Source organism: Podarcis vaucheri (genome assembly GCF_965113315.1).
Source record: "Podarcis vaucheri genome assembly, chromosome: 5".
Lineage (NCBI taxonomy): Eukaryota > Metazoa > Chordata > Lepidosauria > Squamata > Lacertidae > Podarcis > Podarcis vaucheri.
In genome coordinates, this window is record NC_138763.1 from 6,685,298 (window position 1) to 6,704,068 (window position 18,771).

An 18,771-nucleotide genomic window follows, 5' to 3' on the forward strand; every position below is an offset into this window, starting at 1 on the left:
ACAGATTTGACCTGTGCCTCCATGGACAGCTGTGAGTCCAAAATGACTCCCAGGCTGCACACCTGGTCCTTTAGGGGCACAGTTACCCCATTCAGGACCAGGGAATCCTCCACACCTGCCCGCCTCCTGTCCCCCCAAAACAGCACTTCTGTCTTGTCAGGATTCAACCTCAATTTGTTAGTCGCCATCCATCCTCCAACCGCCTCCAGACACTCACACAGGACCTTCACCGCCTTCACTGGTTCTGATTTAAAAGAGAGGTAGAGCTGGGTATCATCCGCATACTGATGAACACCCAGCCGAAACCTCCTGATGATCTCTCCCAGCAGCTGCATGTAAAAGTTGAAAAGCATGGGGGAGAGGACAGAACCCTGAGGAACCCCACAAGTGAGAGCCCAGGGGTCTGAACACTCATCCTCCACCACCACTTTCTGAACACGGCCCAGGAGGAAGGAGCGGAACCACGGTATGACAGTGCCCCCAGCTCCCAGCCCCTCAAGACAGTCCAGAAGGATGTTATGGTCGATGGTATCAAACGCCGCTGAGAGATCCAGCAGAACTAGGAAACAGCTCTCACCTTTGTCCCTAGCCCGCCGGAGATCATCAACCAGTGCGACCAAGGCAGTTTCAGTCCTATGATGAGGCCTGAATACCGACTGGAAGGGATCCAAATGGTCCGCTTCTTCCAGGCGTGCCTGGAGTTGTTCAGCAACCGCTCGCTCAATCACCTTGCCCAAGAATGGAAGATTTGAGACTGGGCGATAGTTGGCCATCGTGGCCGCATTTAAAGATTTTTTTTTAAGAAGCGGTTTAACAACCACCTCTTTCAGTGGGTCTGGGAAGGCTCCCTCACGGAGGGAAGCATTCACCACCCCACGAAGCCCATCGCCCAGTCCTTCCCGGCTAGCTTTTATAAGCCAGGATGGGCAAGGATCCAGGAGACAGGTGGTTGGTTTCACTCGTCCAAGCAGCCTGTTCACATCCTCGGAGGTAACAGATTGGAATTGATCCCACCCAACTTGACTAGACAAAACTCTAGCACTCTCCCGCCCCGGCCCTGCTCCCACGGTGGAGTCTACTTCTTCCCAAATCTGAGCGATTTTATCTGCAAAAAACAGAGGGGATGGGTCGCAGAGAAGTCCAGTTGCACCAGGAAGTGATCTGACAATGGCACTTCTTTTGTTTTGCTTTTACTTAGTGTCAGATCACCAACATCCATAGAGGTAAACACCAGGTCCAAGGCATGTGCGCGGCTGTGGGTTGGGCCCAACTTATTCAGGGACAGCCCCATGGAGACCATGCTTTCCACCAAGTCCCGAGCGGCCCCTTGTAAGGTTGTGTTGGCATGGATGTTAAAATCCCCTAGGACGACCAAACTAGGTGTCTCCAGGAGAACATCTGCCACGACCTGAAGCAGCTCAGGCAGGGAATCCTTGGTGCAGCGGGGAGGTCGGTACACCAAAAGGAATCCTGTACTGCCCCTATTGCCCAACTTCCAGAACATGCACTCGGAAAACTGGGTCTTCCCAATAGGACGCCTGGTGCAAACTAATGACTTCCTAAAAATCACTGCAACCCCCCCTCCCCGCCCACATGACCTGGGTTGCTGTGCGTAAGAGCAACCTGGTGGACAAGCAGTGGCAAGCACAGGCCCATCTGCTTCATCCAACCAAGTCTCTGTTACACATGCCAGGTCAAGTCCTCCATCCATGATCAAGTCATGGATGGCAGTGGTCTTATGAATCATTGACAGGGCATTGCACAGCAGCACCTTCAGGTCATGTGGGTATCCCTTGCTGATTCTAGTATCCATCCGGTCAGGACCAGACCCGGAGGCAGGAATAGTCCTCAGACAACGACTAAACCTGCCCCCTCTGTAATGACATGGTCTAGTCTTAGCATAACTCCTCCTCCTACCCGTGATCACTGAGATCGGTTGTCCCAGTGCATCCCCCCCCCTTTGGAACATGCCCCAGCCATTTTGTGGGCTGGGGCCCACTCCCCGGCAGCCCTGACCCCTCCCCTTAAGAACAAAATAACACCTTAAACAAACAAACAAACAAACAAAACCAATAAAACAATACAAGCAAAAAACTGTAAAAATTTCAAAAACATCAAAATCAAAAAAATTCCCCAAGCCCAACCAAACATCCATCGCACCCCCACCCCCCACATACAAAAAATCCAAAAGAATTTTTTAAAAAACATTTTAAAAACACTCTGTGCCCCTCCAGTGATTTGTAGGCATGCTTATTGGGGAGATTCCAGGAAATGACAACAGCAGCAAGGGAGGCAGAGCAAAAATAACATCCTTCTGGGAGGAGTAGCACTGCTGGGCATGTTTAGGCTAAAGCTACCCTACATCTTTTCCTGGGATGTAATTTAGCCTGGTCTGAAACCACACTTAGAACTGAGTCTGCAATGAAATCACCCTGCTTTCTACTTCTTTCATCCTGACCTCTATAGGAGATTGGGGTATGTCAGTTTTCCATTTTCAAAGAACAAAGGAGTATTTTTGTCCCATATCTGTCAGGAGCTGGGTGTTTAATATCATCTGCCACGTGCTGTAAAGTATTGTTCCTGCAGAAATTCAGCAGACATCCTCATTGCTAACTTCCAAATATCTCTTAACCTTTTTATACAAATAATTACAGTGGTACCTTGGGTTATATACGCTTCAGGTTACACACTCCGCTAACCCAGAAATAGTGCTTCAGGTTAAGAACTTTGCTTCAGGATAAGAACAGAAATCAGGCTCCGACAGCGCGGCGGCAGCAGGAGGCCCCATTAGCTAAAGTGGTGCTTCAGGTTAAGAACAGTTTCAGGTTAAGAACTGACCTCCAGAACGAATTAAGTACTTAACCCGAGGTACCACTGTATGCCTATTCAATTGTTGTAGATGATGTTTCAAAGTAAAGATGAGCCAGCCATTTTTGTATGATAATACAGCATGGTTTTACAGGTTCTTCTGGTTGGTTGTCAGGGAAAACAATAAGTATATAGAAAGGAGAATTCCAAGATCCAGGTTTGGGGCAAGTACTCATTTGGTGAGAACACCCCAGCAAAGATTTTAAGTCAAAAAAATATGCAGCAAAGTAAAGTGTGGAAATATAGGCTGCTAGACCTTTAATATATGCCCTTGTGAGTTCTTTTCAAAAGTTCCCTCTTCCACAGAAGAGGGAAAAGACCACACATTTGGTAAATTTATAATGGTTCACATACAAACTCTCCAAAGGTCAGATTCCTTTGCTTTTCCACACAGCATTCAGAAAACATTGCACAGGCAGTAAAACTTGACTTAGTTACAGTGCTGAAAGTTCCTAAATTATTGGTATGAGCAGGGCTTTTTCTCAGCTGGAACTCACAGGAACTCAGTTCCAGCACCTGTCAGGTGGGCATCATTGCCATTATAAAAGGTATATGCGGTAAGTTTTAGCACCACTTTTTCTAGAAAAATAGCACTGGGTGTAAAGACTTAAAAATGGCTTGTAAGAGCCATGCAGTTTGAGCTTGGAGCACCAGCTCAGAACTTCTCAGGTGGGCTGGCGGAGAACAATAGGCCTGATTACCTGGGTCGATGCATAATGTACACTCAACTGCATTGTTAATGCTGGGATTTGTTGAGCCATAATTCTCATATTACCCTTAGAATCCCATCGTATTCTAAGACTGTGAAACAGTTGAAAGGCAAATTAAAGTGCCTAATTCATCTTAGAGATAATGATTTTCTACTTTTCCCATAAGACATCAAAGAGTTCTTTTACTGAGTCTTATAGTGTCACCTGTGCTGGACCTTCTTGCACAATGCAAGGTTAAGAAGAAGATTATTAAGAAGAAGATTATTAAGCTCATAGAACATCACCCTTGGGGATTGTGCAGAGGCAGTTGAGTATTTTTTTAAAAAAAAGCCTTGCAGCTCTCTTTGTGTCAGCACCAAATAAACAAAGAAACCCAGAAACCTTGACACCGAAACCAGGGGTGCAAGCCCAAGGAAATCAGCTTCTACAACCTCTCCTCCCTCTCCTCCTATCTCTTTCAGTTTCTTTCAATCTGGGTTTGTGACTTATCCTGCTATTGCTCAGGGCAGTTGACCAAAGTTTGCCTTTCATAATCAACTATGAAATGTTGGCACTCAGCAGGCTAGGGAATTGACAACAGCCTTGATTATTTCCCTGTCCTAACTATGTCTAGTTCACCATAGTATTGTGTAGAGTACAAAGAAATGGACACTGGAAAGTAAATTATTGCTCACTTGCTGCTTTCCCCTTGTCTCCTCCGCAGGGTCTCGCATGTGTTTGGGAATGCAGCTGGCAAAGACCGAAATTTTCATCCTTCTGACCAGCCTGCTGAGAATGTTCCGCTTCCAGCTGCCAGAAGGAGTTAAAGAAGTCAATATGGAGTCTATACCAGGGGGTACAACACATCCCCATCCTTATAAACTCTGTGCTGTTCCCCGCTGCAAGGCGTAATACAATAGGAAAGTTACAGGAGGCTGCACTCATGCTTCCTCCACTTGCCAAACTCTTTGCCATTCCTGACACATTAACCCCCTAGAGCTTCCCCTTCCCATCTCATGCAACTGCTGAGGTCTCTTCTTTTTGCAGCTCTGCTTTGCACCCATTATCACCTTCATCCCATCTCCTGTTTTTCAGGCCCTGCTTTCATCTTCAACCCTATCCCCAAGCCTCCTACTCCCTCCTTTTTGCAACTTACTTTGCATCCCCATTCTTACTCTTACTCCCTTTTTTCCTCCACCCTCCTTGTCACTTTCCTCAACTCTCTCCTACACACAGATCACTCCTCTTTCTGCACTTCCTTTTCTCTCCTGATTTGGCCACCCCCTTTCAACCCCCTCCATACTGATCATAGAACCAAAGAACTGTAGTGCTGACTTTCCCTCCCATTCCCCCCCTCTCTTTTCCCCTTATTGGTTTTTTCTTTTTGCTTTCCTACTTATTTTTTCCTCTATTTTTCTTGTCTCTTTTTGGTTGCCTTTATATGTATTTGGTTTCTCCAAATACCTATGTGATTATTAATACCACGCGAGATCAGCTGCTTGGCTGTGTGTGGAGGGAGACATCCTTTTGAGGAGTCTTACGGAAGAGAAAAGAACTAAGACTTGGAAGGCTAACAAGGCGTTACCGTGTGGGAACAAAGGAAACTATATTGGAAGAAATCAACGGGAGGAACAGAGGAATCTAGCAGTTCATTTTAGTGACCACCAGGGAAGAAGAGTTTTTTTGGGAGAAAAGTTTCGGCTGGGTGAGGACTGCAGGGCCTGCTCCCTTCCAGGGCCTTTTCCAACTGGCCCAGGGGGCATGGCCCAAGCCCTTTCTCCCAGCTATAAAGGGAAACCTGTTGCGGGGAAGCCTCGGACCATCGGCTGGGTGAGGACAGCAGGGCCTGCTCCCTTCCAGGGCCTTTTCCAACTGGCCCAGGGGGCGTGGCCCAGGCCCTTTCTCCCAGCTATAAAGGGACTCCTGCTGCAGGGAAGCCTCGGACCATCGGCTGGGTGAGGACTGCAGGGCCTGCTCCCTTCCAGGGCCTTTTCCAACTGGCCCAGGGGGCGTGGCCCAGGCCCTTTCTCCCAGCTATAAAGGGACTCCTGCTGCAGGGAAGCCTTGGACCATCGGCTGGGTGAGGACTGCAGGGCCTGCTCCCTTCCAGGGCCTTTTCCAACTGGCCCAGGGGGCGTGGCCCAGGCCCTTTCTCCCAGCTATAAAGGGACTCCTGCTGCAGGGAAGCCTCGGACCATCGGCTGGGTGAGGTCTGCAGGGCCTGCTCCCTTCCAGGGCCTTTTCCAACTGGCCCAGGGGGCGTGGCCCAGGCCCTTTCTCCCAGCTATAAAGGGACTCCTGCTGCAGGGAAGCCTTGGACCATCGGCTGGGTGAGGACTGCAGGGCCTGCTCCCTTCCAGGGCCTTTTCCAACTGGCCCAGGGGGCGTGGCCCAGGCCCTTTCTCCCAGCTATAAAGGGACTCCTGCTGCGGGGAAGCCCCGGACCATCGGCTGGGTGAGGACTGCAGGGCCTGCTCCCTTCCAGGGCCTTCTCCAACTGGCCCAGGGGGCGTGGCCCAGGCCCTTATTTGGAACAAACTTTTGGGGAAGCTGGGAAGTGTTCTGCAATTGCTTCCCTGTTCCAATGTGTTTTAAAATGTCCTCAAGCAGTCGGTGGCAATTTAAATTTGTATTTCTTTTTTTCCTTTTTTCCCTTGTTGGGGGTGGGTGGGTGTAATGGATATTTGGTTGGGGATTAATTTTAGTATAATTGTTCTGTTTTAGCTTTCTGTTGTTTTATTGGTTCTGTATAGTTTGTGTTTTGTTTTTAAGGGGCGGGATCAGGGCTGCCTGGGAGTGAGGCCCCAGCCAACATGATGGCTGGGACAAGTTCCACAGGGGGGGAAGCACTGGGACATCCGATCTCGGTGACCATGGGCAGGAGGCGGAGTTACGCTAAGACCAGACCATGTCATTACCGAGGAGGCAGGTTTAGTCATTGTTTGAAGACTATCCCTGCCTCCGGGTCTGGCCTTGACCGGATCGATACTGGAATCAACAGGGGAAACCCAAATGACCTGAAGGTGTTGCTGTGTAATGCCAGGTGAATGATGAATAAAACCACTGCCATCCACAACCTGATTGTGGATGGAGGATTTGACCTGGCATGTGTGAATGAGACCTGGTTGAATGAGCGGTGTCCTTGCTGCCGCTTGCCCACCAGGTTTCTCTTACGCACAGCAACCCAGGTCATGTGGGCGGGGAGGGGGGGTTGCAGTGATTTTTAGGAAGTCATCAGTTTGCACCAGGCGTCTTACTGGGAAGACCCAGTTTTCTGAGTGCACGTTCTGGAAGTTGGGCAATAGGGGCAGTACAGGATTCCTTTTGGTGTACCGACCTCCCAGTGAAGGCGGTGAAGGTCCTGTGTGAGTGCCTGGAGGCGGTTGGAGGATGGATGGCGGCTAATGGATTGAAGTTGAATCCTGACAAGACAGAAGTACTGTTCTTGGGGGACAGGGGGCGGGCTGGTGTGGAGGACTCCATGGTCCTGAATGGGGTAACTGTGCCCCTGAAGGACCAGGTGCGTAGCCTAGGAGTCATTTTGGACTCACAGCTGTCCATGGAGGCGCAGGTTAATTCTGTATCCAGGGCAGCTATCTACCAACTCCACCTGGTACGCAGGCTGAGACCCTACCTACCCGTGGACTGTCTCGCCAGAGTGGTGCATTCTCTAGTTATCTCCCGCTTGGACTACTGCAATGCGCTCTACGTGGGGCTACCTTTGAAGGTGACTCGGAAACTACACCTAATCCAGAATGCGGCAGCTAGACTGGTGACTGGGGGCAGCCGCCGAGACCACATAACACCGGTCTTGAAAGACCTACATTGGCTCCCAGTATGTTTCCGAGCACAATTCAAAGTGCTGGTGTTGACCTTTAAAGCCCTAAACGGCCTCGGCCCAGTATACCTGAAGGAGTGTCTCCACCCCCAGTATACCTGAAGGCGCGTCTCCACCCCCATCGTTCTGCCCAGACGCTGAGGTCCAGCGCCAAGGGCCTTCTGGCAGTTCCCTCATTGCGAGAAGGAAAGCTACAGGGAACCAGGCAGAGGGCCTTTTCGGTAGTGGCGCCCGCCCTGTGGAACGCCCTCCCATCAGATGTCAAAACGGTAAACAACTACCTGACATTCAGAAGACATCTTAAGGCAGCCCTGTTCAGGGAAGTTTTTAATGTATGCTATTTTAGTGGTTTTTTTGGTTTCTATGGAAGCCGCCCAGAGTGGCTGGGGAAACCCAGCCAGATGGGCGGGGTACAAATAATAAATTATTATTATTATTATTGTTGTTGTTGTTGTTGTTGTTTTTTCCCAATAATTAGCTAATATAAGCTGATATATAAAATGAAAAAGGGGGTGGGAACGCCAGCAGAAAGGAGGCCATCTAGACAAGAAGATGGGAAGGAGGGGAAGGAAATTAAGGACTATGATAGTTTGATGGCTGAAATAAGGAAACAATTTAAACATAATGAACAATATATTGAGAAAAAGCTATTGGAAGTACAGGATACATTGGATAAGAGATTGGAGGGGGTGGTGGGAGAACTGACAGGAAAAGTTAAAGATTTATCGGTAAGAGCCAAAGTACTTGAGGATTCAATGAAAAGGGTGCAAAAAGATTCGAAAGACAGTAAGAAGGATTTGGACAGGATTAAAATAGAAGTTAAGGAGATAGGTGAGGTACAGGAAGAATTGTTGGACAGCATGGCAATGGCTCAGGTGAGACAGAGCCAATCAAACCTGAAATTCAGAGGGATTCCAGAGGACCCAAATGAGAATATAAGATCTAAAATGGTTAAAGAGCTGGCAATTTGGTTAGATAGGAAGGAAGAAGAGATAAGTTACTCGCTAGCAAATATTTTTCAGATAAAAACAAAATCGGCTAAAGCCAGGGGGGGGGGAATTGCCAGGAGATGTACTAGTCATGTTTAATTCGTTGGATATGAGGAACGAAGTACTGAAACAGAACTATAACAAAAGGTTATGTATTGAAGGAAATTCAATTATCATATTTAAAGAGATCCCCTCGAGATTTCTTCGAAGGAGGGACGTTTACAAAAAATTAACTAACCAGTTGAAGAAAAACGGGATCCTATATAGATGGGAATTCCCGGAAGGAATTTCATTCTATTTTAAGGAAAAAAGATTTAAACTGTCCAGCCCTTCAGAACTTGAAAAATATGCAAGAAGATACGAGAAGGAACTTGGAAAGATGGCGGGGTGGGAGGAGGTAGGGGAGCGGCTGGGGGAGGGGGGCAGAGGTGGGGGAAGCGGAGAGGGAGACAAATCCAGGAGAAGAAAGGGAAGAGGAAGAGACAGACGACAAAGAACAGTAGGTCTAACCCAGACTTGATAATTCACTAACTGTATATAATTGATGGCTTTAAAAACACTGTCTTGGAACGTGAATGGGCTTAACAATAAAAATAAAAGGAACCAGATTGCTCATATATTACTAAAAAAGAGTCTTGACCTAATCTGCCTACAAGAGACTAACATAACAAGAAAACACAAGAGAATTTTGAGTAATAAGAGACTAGGGTTGGATTTTGTGGCATCTGATAAGGTTAAGAAAAGATGAGTGGTACTATACATAAAGGAAAAATTAGACCCAAAATTATTGTATAAAGATGAACAAGGAAGAATGATAGTAGTACAGATTATGTTTCAAGGAGTAAAAATAATTGTCGCCAGAATATACGCGCCGAATGACAAAAAATTGGCTTTTTTATTAGAATTAAGTAATAAGTTACTAGAGTGGATGGATCAAAAAATGATATTGATGAGCAATTTTAATGGAGTGGTGTCACCAAATCTAGATAGATCAACAAAAAAGCAAGAGATGAAGGAAGGCAAGCTACCTCGAACGTTTTTTGATTTGGTCGATAATATGGGCCTAATTTATGCTTGGAGATTTAAAAACCCCACTATAAAACAATATACCTTTTTCTCAAACCCAAATCAGAGTTGGGGGAGAATGGATAGTATTTGGATCTCGAAGGAACTGACTCAGAGTTTAACTAAATCTGACATTCTCCCACAAACTGTGTCTGACCACAATCCAGTATTTATGGAGATAAAGGGTAAAGATGTTAGAGCATTCAGATGGAGAATGAATGAATATCTATTTAACGATCAAGAGATAGTAAGCAAGGCAAAAGAAACAATTGAAGAGTACTTCAAGTGGAACTTAAATAAAGGGACAGATATAGAAACGGTTTGGGATGCAGGAAAAGCCGTTATGAGGGGCTTCCTAATCCAGAAAAACAGCCACCTAAGAAAAGAAAAAGAGAAAAAGAAAGAGGAGATCCTAACACAGCTTATTGAGAATGAAAGAGAATTAACTATTAAACCAGGAGAGGAGACAATAAAACAAAATATAAAGATACTACAAGCCCAATTTACTATGATAGTAAACCAGGAGATCGAGTGGAGAATTAAAATGATGAAACAAAAGAGTTTTGAATCAGCTAATAAAATAGGGAAATATTTGGTGTGGCAATTAAGAGAAAGGAAAAAAACAAAATATGATCTGTAAGATAAGAGATGGAGAAAGAATAGTGGAAGAACCAAAAGAAATAAAAAGGATATTTCAGAAGTATTATAAGGACTTATATAAAAGAGGAAAGGAAACAGACTACGAAATAGAACGCTATCTGGAAAAACATCATTTACAACAGATTGCAACTGAAGAAAAAGAGGTATTAAACCAGATGATCACAGAAGATGAGATAAGGAAGGCAATAAAAAAATGAAAATTGGAAAAGCGCCGGGGCCAGATTGCTTACCGGCCAAATATTATAAAACATTAAATGACCAACTATGTCCAACTCTATGTGAAGTCATGAACAATATTTTAAAAGAAGGAAGGATTCCGAATACCTGGAAGGAAGCCTATATCACATTAATTCCTAAAAAAGATGTGGACGCCTTAGAGGTGAAGAACTACAGGCCGATTTCGTTACTAAATAACGACTATAAATTGTTTGCGGATGTAATGGAAGAAAGATTTTAAAAGGTATTAAATAGCAGAATACACAAAGACAAAACGGGCTTCCTACCAGGGAGACAATTGAAGGATAACGTAAGAAATGTGATAGATATCAACTGAATACTTGGAAAGTAGAATAGATAAACAGGCGGCCTTGATATTTATTGATGCCGAAAAGGCATTTGACAATGTTTCTTGGCGTTTTTTGACAGAAAATTTGAAAATGATGGGGATGGGAGAAAGATTTAGAAAAGGTATCGAAGCTATCTACCATGCGCAAAAACCAAAACTTGTAATAAATAATACCACATCAGAATTTTTTGATATATCCAAAGGGACTAGACAAGGTTGTCCCTTATCTCCTTTATTGTTTATAACAGCATTGGAAATACTTACTAAGAGACTAAGGGAAACAACAGAAGTTAAGGGAGTCAAGGTAGGGACTAAGGAACATAAAATCAAAGCCTTTGCGGATGATATTGTATTAACACTAGAAGAGCCAAAGTATAGTGCGAAAGAAGCTTTACAATAATTTGAAGAGTTCGGTGCTGTGTCAGGCCTTAAAGTTAATAAGAATAAGACCAAAATGCTGACCAAAAATTTAACCAAAGAAGATACTGTAGATTTAGAACAAAAGACGGGAATTATGATAGTAAAGAAGGTGAAGTACCTTGGAGTGTGGATTACAGCTAAAAATATTAATTTATACAAGGATAACTATGAGGTCACTTGGAAAAATATTAAGAAAGATTTAGAAATCTGGGAGAGAATGAGACTATCCTTTTTGGGGAGGATAGCGGTTATTAAAATGAATGTTCTGCCCAGAATGCTATTTTTATTTCAAACCATTCCTGTACTTAAAGGGTTAAAGCAGTGTAAAGAGTGGCAAAGAGCCTTGGCGAGATACATCTGGCAGGGAAAATGACCACGAATAAAGATGAAAATATTGGTAGATAAAAAAGAAAGAGGGGGTTTCTCCCTACCGGACTTAAGTCTATATTATGAAGCGGCGTGTTTATTGTGGCTGAAAGATTGGATAAGACTGGAAAATAGGGACATCTTGGATTTGGAAGGCTTCGATAACAGGTATGGGTGGCACTCGTACCTGTGGTACGAAAAGGTGAAAGTACACAGAGGCTTTCTAAACCATATCTTTTGAGGACCAATATTTCAGGTATGGGAAAGAAATAAAAATCTATTGGAAAGGAAGACACCTTGGTGGATTTCACCAATAGAGGTGTTAACTGTTAAAAAAATCAATATGGAAGGGAAGAATGCCACCTATGAAGAACTTACGCGGAAAACTGATCAAGGCATTAAACTCAGACCGTACAAAGAGATAAAAAACTCATTCACAGGGTGGCTGCAATACCACCAGGTAAATGATTTGTTAAAAGAAGATAAAAAGATTTTAGGATTCGAAGACAAAAAATCTAAATTTAATGTGGAAGTTATAGAAGGTAAGAATAAAATACTGTCTAGGATATATTATATTTTACTGGAGTGGTATACAAAAGACGAGGAGGTGAAGGAGGTCATGACTAAATGGGCGATAGACATTGGTTATAACATCGACTTTGAGAGGAGGCTGGAATTGTGGAATACAAACATGAAGTTCACAGCGTGTATGGCACTAAGGGAAAACCTGTGGAAAATGATCTATAGGTGGTACCACACGCCAGTGAAGCTGGCTAAGATCTACAGGTTGAAGAATAAAAGATGCTGGAAATGTGGAGAGGTAGAAGGCGACTTCTACCACATGTGGTGGTCATGCAGCAAAGTGAAAGGTGTTAGGATATTTCCGTTCCACCTTAAAAGGGAGCAGACTTTGGGGAGTCACAGAGTCTGCGCATGTCCTGTTGACAGGATGTTTATGTTCTGATACTCCTTTCGTTTTCAGTCGGCTCAGAGACGCTGACAGAATGGACGTGTTTTCTTTTGTTCTGTTCAACACTAAATAAAGTCTGTAAATAATGCTCTTCTGCTCTTCTGCGGTGCAAGCTTTTGACTGTGTTTTCTGCTGAAAGAGGGTGCACCAAGCCCTGGAATGTGGCTAGGAATTTCTAAGGCTTTGTGCCCCTAACTGTTGGATCTGCGTGACTACGGGAGGCCGATGGAATCTCCGAACTCCGGCTTGGGGACCATGATGGACGTTATCTCCCTGGCAGTTTCCCAACAACAAGGTTTCCGGCCCAGATTCAAAGCACCTACAGGAGAGTAAAGCTGCAACAGACTGCGTTTAAGAGGTACGGTGGGAAAAGCGAAAGAAATGAGGGAGGCTTTTGGCTTTTCTGTTTACCTCGCAAAGAGTCTTTGATCTCCGGCAGATTAATTGGCCTGGGAGCTGAGCCAAAAAGGCTTCGTGATTAATTGCTGCCAAGATAAGGAGTCTTTGAAGGCATAGGGCTCACGGCTCAAGTAAAAAGCTGAGATGGATCTCTTACAGACCTCAGAAACTGCTCCGTGTCCACTAAAGCTGAATGGCCACAACTATCAGACCTGGGCAAGGTACTGTGAGGGCCAGATGAGAAGGCTTGGAGTATGGAATGCCGTTTCTGAGAACCCCCCAGCCCCTGTGACAGATGAGTGGAAAGCACAAGATTCGAGAGCCATGGGAATAATTTTGCTCTCAGTAGCTCCTGAAGAGTTAATCACCTTGGCTGGCAAGGCAACTGCCCGTGAGATGTGGGACGGGCTAAGAGCCTGTCATCTCCGACAAGAGGCTGGGTCTGTGTTGCTTTATTTCAGAAAGCTGCACAGGAAGCGTTTGGAGCCAGGGGAAGATCTTAGAGCCCACGTTTTACAGTTGCAGCATCTCAGACAGGAATTGGCTCAGAGAGGTTTCAATATGCCTGAGTCACTGTTTGCTATTCTCATCCTGGACTCCCTGGATGAAAGCTATCATGCCGTAGCAAGTCAGCTGGCGACCCTCCCTGCGCAAGACCTCACTGCTACAAAGGTCTTGGCAACTTTGCAGAATGAATACGATAGAAGGAATGCAGCTGAGTCGGCTTGTGCGCTTCAGGGGGAGCAAAGTGGGACAACATTCCAGCCTCCAGGGGGAGCCAAAGCGTTGGCAGCTGTGAAGTGCTGGAACTGTGGGAACCAAGGTCATACTCAGAGGTTTTGTCCAAAGACTGGAAATAAACAGAAGAAAAAGCCTGCAGGTGGCCCGAAGCAGAAGGGGGGTGGAAAGCCCGCGCAAGGGAAAAACAAAGCGATGTTTGCTGGCACTGCTTCACCAAAGGCTAAAGGCACGTCTGCTTGTTGGCTTTTTGCAGTATAGTAACGCTGCAGAGAGCTTGCTGGGGAGATCATGCATCAAAAAGAAAGGACTCAAAAAGTACTTAAAGGTTTTAATAAGAAAAACAAAAACTCCATTTACACTAAATACATTAACAAACCAAACCAAACCAGACCCAACCACCAACCCATCCCCCAGGGTAATGGGAGAGCTAGGTGCTGCTCCTTATATACGCTACCCAAATGCTGACACGCCTTAATCAAATACAACTCAGCAGCACCTGCTATGTTTCACAGCTGTAAAGCTGGGTCTCGTTATCTTGCTCTGGCCCTTGCTCCGGCCCCTTAAAGACATACACATGGAGTGGAACAATGATGAACCTTTACATTTAAAGAAACCATTCAACATATCCCCTGCGGTTCATCATTGTGGAACAAAAACATAAAGCATACTTTGTACATGTTTTTCATGTGTAACCTTTGGAAGTGCTTTAGTAAAAATGTCCGCAATTTGATTGTCACCTGGAACATATTTAAATACAACCATTTCATCAGCAATTAGTTTCTTTACAAATTCTAAACGTAATCTTAAGACTCTGGTGCGCTGCGTATTGGTCTCTGAACACAGGATAGCAAGTCCACTCTGGGAATCAAGGTAAACTTTTACTGGTAGTGTTACTTGCATTTGTAGGTCTGCGAATACTTGCATATACCATTCTACATCACGAGTGGCCTGAACGCATGCACATAATTCACTCTCTGTTGTGGAGAGACAAATAATGGTTTGTGTCTGGGACTTCCATTCAAATGGACAACCGTTGTAATAAAACACCATACCAGACACACCCCTGCAATTATTTTGGTCTACTGCATGAGATGCATCGCAGAAAATTTCAAAACCTTTGTCAATACTGGATGTAAACTGCAACCTATAATGTTTGGTATGTTTAAGGTACATTACCACTCTCTTAAGAGCAGAGAAACATTGCGTAGTGGGCTTTTCCACAAATTTTGCCAGAAAGTGAAAAGCATAAGTTATATCTGGTCTTGAGATTCTTTGAATGAAATTTAGCTTGCCTATAGCAGAACGATACAAAGTTTTGTTAGGAAATGGCTTATCTTCACCTGTAAAGGTGAAACCACACACCATAGGCGTTTCCTTCCCAATTGCATTTTCTAAACATAGCATTTTAACAAGATCATCAATTTTTGCGGTTTGATGAACTAGAAAAGATCCATTATTGCCTTTCTCAATTTGCATGGACAAGTAATTTTTAGCTATGCCTAATTCCACCACATCAAATTTCTTCTGTAACTGTGAAACTACCTGTTCATATTCCTGTTTGTTTTTTGTAGAAATTAACACGTCATCTACATACACACATATTTTTGTTACAGAGTTTGCCCTTTCCTTTATAAACACACAATTGTCTGCCTTTCCTTGTGAAAAACCAATATCTAGCAATTCTTTTGCTAAAGTTTGGTGCCAATTCCTTCCACTTTGGTGCAGACCATAAAGGGATTTATTTAATTTGCATACCAAACCTTCAGCAGCATCTATGCCTTCAGGGACACGCATAAAAATTTGTTCTTTTAAATCTGCAAACAAATATGCAGTTTTTATATCTAGGTGATAAACAGAGTGTCCACGTTGTGATGCATCTTTTAACAAAAGCTTAACTGTTTCATATTTTACACTTGGTGAATAGCACAAATCATAATCTTCGCCTGGAATTTGTTGAAAACCCTTAGCAACTAATCTTGCCTTGTACCTTACAACTTCATTTTTGTCATTCATTTTAACTCTATAAACCCATTTTGAATCAATAAGTCTCATATCTGGGGTTTGTGGTACAAGAGACCAAGTGTTATGCTCATTTAAAGAAGCTATCTCAGAGTTCATAGCTTTATACCAATTTACAGCTTGGTGCTTAGGTAAATTCTGAACATCATTGTAGCTTTTTGGCTCAAAAACCACCTTATTGGCATACACAGTATTAAAATGTTCATCTGCGAAACGCTGTGGCTTCTGCCTCTTTCTATCTGAACGTCTCAGTCCGGAAGGAGAGTCAGACTCCTCAGACTTAATGGGACTAAGTGAACTACTAGTTTCAGGTTGTAAATCATCATTGTCAGACTGAAGAGGTGCCTGTAGGCTAAGCTCACGGTCAGAAAACTCAAGAGAATCTAACCTCCCCTCGGGTGCCTGTGACTTTAAATCCTCAAACAAATTATCCAATTCAACAGGCTTTTTGTCTTCTTCCATTAATTCAGAAGCACCATTTCCTCCTGCTGCTGCTTCTTCTACCTCTTCTTCCTCAGTATCATTTATACCATTAGTATCTTGGAAAACAGCAACTCCATTCCAATTTACAGTTTGTATCATGCTTCTGGTAATATGAAATTTGCCAGTTGCTGGTATGTAAATTCTGTACGCCCCCTGCTGGTAGCCCATTAATTTTCCCTGGACACTACGTTCACCCAATTTCTGCTTAGCAGGATAATGCATAATTACATCTGAACCCCAAATGCGTAGGTATTTCAGATTAGGGCGTTTTTTAAACAACTTCTCATAGGGGGTGACATCTAAACCAGAATGATAACTGCGATTTCTAACATAACAAAAGGCATTGAGTGCTTCAGCCCAAAACGCTTTGGGCAGATTAGCATCGTGCAGATAAGTTTTAACCCCTGCCTGCAGGTCACGCTGCACAACCTCAACAAGCCCATTTTGCCAGGGACTTCGGGGGCAAGATAACTCATGAGTAGTCCCCTGCGCTTCCAGGAATTTCTCAAAATCCTCAGAAACAAATTCCCCGCCCCGATCAGAAAACAGATTCTTAATTGGTTTGTTAAAGTGTGTTTTTACCCAGTTGCAAAAAACCTTGTACTTCACAGATGCTTGGGACTTCTCAGCTATTGCATAAGTCCAACAATATCTACTATACTGGTCTATGAGAGTAAGCCAGTACTTAGAACCTCCTAATGAGGGTGGGAGTGGCCCAACTAAATCACAATGTACACGCTCAAATGGCTCAGTTACTTTCCTATCTGAGCTCCTACCCTTGCGTGCAACCTTAATCTTATTCTTGCAACAGGATAGACACTGCATAAAGAATTTACATGGTTTTAAGTTGAGGCCATTGACAATATTCTTTGTCTTAATTACATCAGCAAAATTCAGGTGTCCCAGAATTCTGTGCGCCATGTGGACACACCCAGAATGTGGTCTTACATTCCTCAACCCCTGGCTTGACTGTGCTACTGTGCAGTTTATAGGCGATTGGGAGTAGGTGCGAAAATACAGTCTATATAAACCATCAGATTCCCGGGCATACAATAGACGTTTGTTCCCATCGAAAAACTCACACATAGACTTTAAGAAACGCACAGTTATGCCTTGACGAGCAAAGCACCTTACTGATAATAAATTGTCCATTGACGGGCAGTAAATGCAGTTTGCTATTGTAATGTTTAAAGAGTCAAGTTTAACAGTACCCCTGCCAAGCGACTGCAGGACTTGTGAATTGGCTAAATGTACATTACCAATTTCCTCTTCGAAAGAAATAAACAAGCTTCGATCGTTGCAGACGTGTTGAGATGCACCTGAGTCGATAACAAAAGACTTCCACTTGGCACCTTTAGGTCTTTTACGATCCGAGCGTTAAAAGCTCGCGGCTCGTTTCTGTCTTTACGGTACGATGTCGGCTGCTGGGCTGACGACTGTGATTGACGAACAGAAACAGACTTGGGAGTACTTTGCTTTCCTTTGGAACTGCAGTCCCTTGCAAAATGTCCTTGCTTATTGCAGAACCAACAACGCTTTGCAGCTTTAAATGCAGTTGTATCACCACAGGTTTGCATATGGCGTTCCTCATTCTTTCTGGAAACAGGAGTGCTTATGGCACAAGCCTCCCTTCTATCCAACTCGCCCATTAATCTTGCCGTTACCCCTTCCACAGTTAATTGTGCTGGTGGAACGGCAGATATCTGGCTAGCTACCCCATCAAAGTCCTCATTAAGGGAACAAAGGATGATAAAAACATACTGAATATCAGGTATCTCCATGTCCCTTCGAATTAATTCGCCGCGTATTGCCTCCAGACGTCTCAAGTGTGCTGCCAAATCACCACCAGGCTGCAACTTCGTCTGGTACAACTGCTTGAAAAACGTCAATGCAGACGCTGACTCTTTTCTAACATGCACTGCTGCAAGACTGTCCCACATTTCTTTGGCAGTTTTCTTATTTCTTATATAGACTACTTGCTGGTCGCTGACTGCCAAATTAATTATCGCCCTGGCTTTTGCATCTCCTTTCGACCAAGCATTAGTTACAGGGTCAGGAGGGTCATCAGTTACATAGGTCCATACTTCTCTAAAGGTCAAAAGCGCCTCCACCCGAAAAGACCATAAACTATAGTTCTCATCTGTCAGCTGTGGGAAGACCAGAGCCTTCTCAGCTTCAGGAACCCGGTCAACCATTCTGGAACTCTTCCAGACCCACAAAAACTACGCTAACAGGAGAAGGAGTTTTCAAACCTTTCTCAGAGTCCAAAAATATGCAGTCATCCACTCAGCAGCTGGGCCCATAACCAAAGATGTTGGCTTTTTGCAGTATAGTAACGCTGCAGAGAGCTTGCTGGGGAGATCATGCATCAAAAAGAAAGGACTCAAAAAGTACTTAAAGGTTTTAATAAGAAAAACAAAAACTCCATTTACACTAAATACATTAAGAAACCAAACCAAACCAGACCCAACCACCAACCCATCCCCCAGGGTAATGGGAGAGCTAGGTGCTGCTCCTTATATACTCTACCCAAATGCTGACACGCCTTAATCGAATACAACTCAGCAGCACCTGCTATGTTTCACAGCTGTAAAGCTGGGTCTCGTTATCTTGCTCTGGCCCTTGCTCCGGCCCCTTAAAGACATACACATGGAGTGGAACAATGATGAACCTTTACATTTAAAGAAACCATTCAACAC

At 44.3% G+C, this 18,771-nt stretch overlaps 1 protein-coding gene across 1 annotated transcript in view; it reads left to right on the plus strand.

Moving 5' to 3' along the window:
- The window catches only part of LOC309533139 (cytochrome P450 2J2-like), a 33,037-nt gene extending 28,552 nt beyond the window's left edge, over window positions 1-4,485 (plus strand). Inside the window, exon 9 of the mRNA XM_082224319.1 lies at window positions 4,282-4,485. Coding sequence (XP_082080445.1) covers window positions 4,282-4,469 — 188 coding nt within the window. The 3' untranslated portion in view covers window positions 4,470-4,485. The remainder of the gene's footprint in view (window positions 1-4,281) is intronic.
- The last annotated feature ends 14,286 nt before the right edge of the window (window positions 4,486-18,771 follow it).